The 241-nt window shown below is 47.7% G+C and overlaps 1 protein-coding gene across 1 annotated transcript in view; it reads left to right on the top strand.

Annotated features, from left to right (window-relative positions):
* LOC119591727 (balbiani ring protein 3-like) overlaps positions 1-241 on the top strand; it is a gene marked incomplete in the record, with an annotated part of 83966 nt that overhangs the window by 24887 nt on the left and 58838 nt on the right. Inside the window, 1 exon segment of the mRNA XM_037940476.1 lies at positions 77-217. Coding sequence (XP_037796404.1) covers positions 77-217 — 141 coding nt within the window.

Genomic DNA, 241 nt, shown 5'->3' with positions numbered 1-241 from the left:
GTTAGTGTTGCGGGCTTCTTATTTTGAAACGACTGGAAGGCAACACCAGTCCGAATACGAGATTTATATTCTCTAGATGATGGTTCCAATAATGTAAACTGCGAAACTGTTGACAAGTGCTCGAAGAAAGGAGGGACATGCGTCAAGGCTGCCAACTGCAACGTTGCAAATGCTAAGAGGACAGGTTGCGCCAAAGGATGTCTGTGTTGCATCGAAGGTAAGCGGTGGGGCTGAGGGCGAT

The sequence above is a fragment of the Penaeus monodon genome, chromosome 29 (assembly GCF_015228065.2).
Source record: "Penaeus monodon isolate SGIC_2016 chromosome 29, NSTDA_Pmon_1, whole genome shotgun sequence".
NCBI lineage: Eukaryota > Metazoa > Arthropoda > Malacostraca > Decapoda > Penaeidae > Penaeus > Penaeus monodon.
Note: the sequence above shows the minus strand (reverse complement) of the source record. Positions and strands in the feature narration are given on the sequence as shown.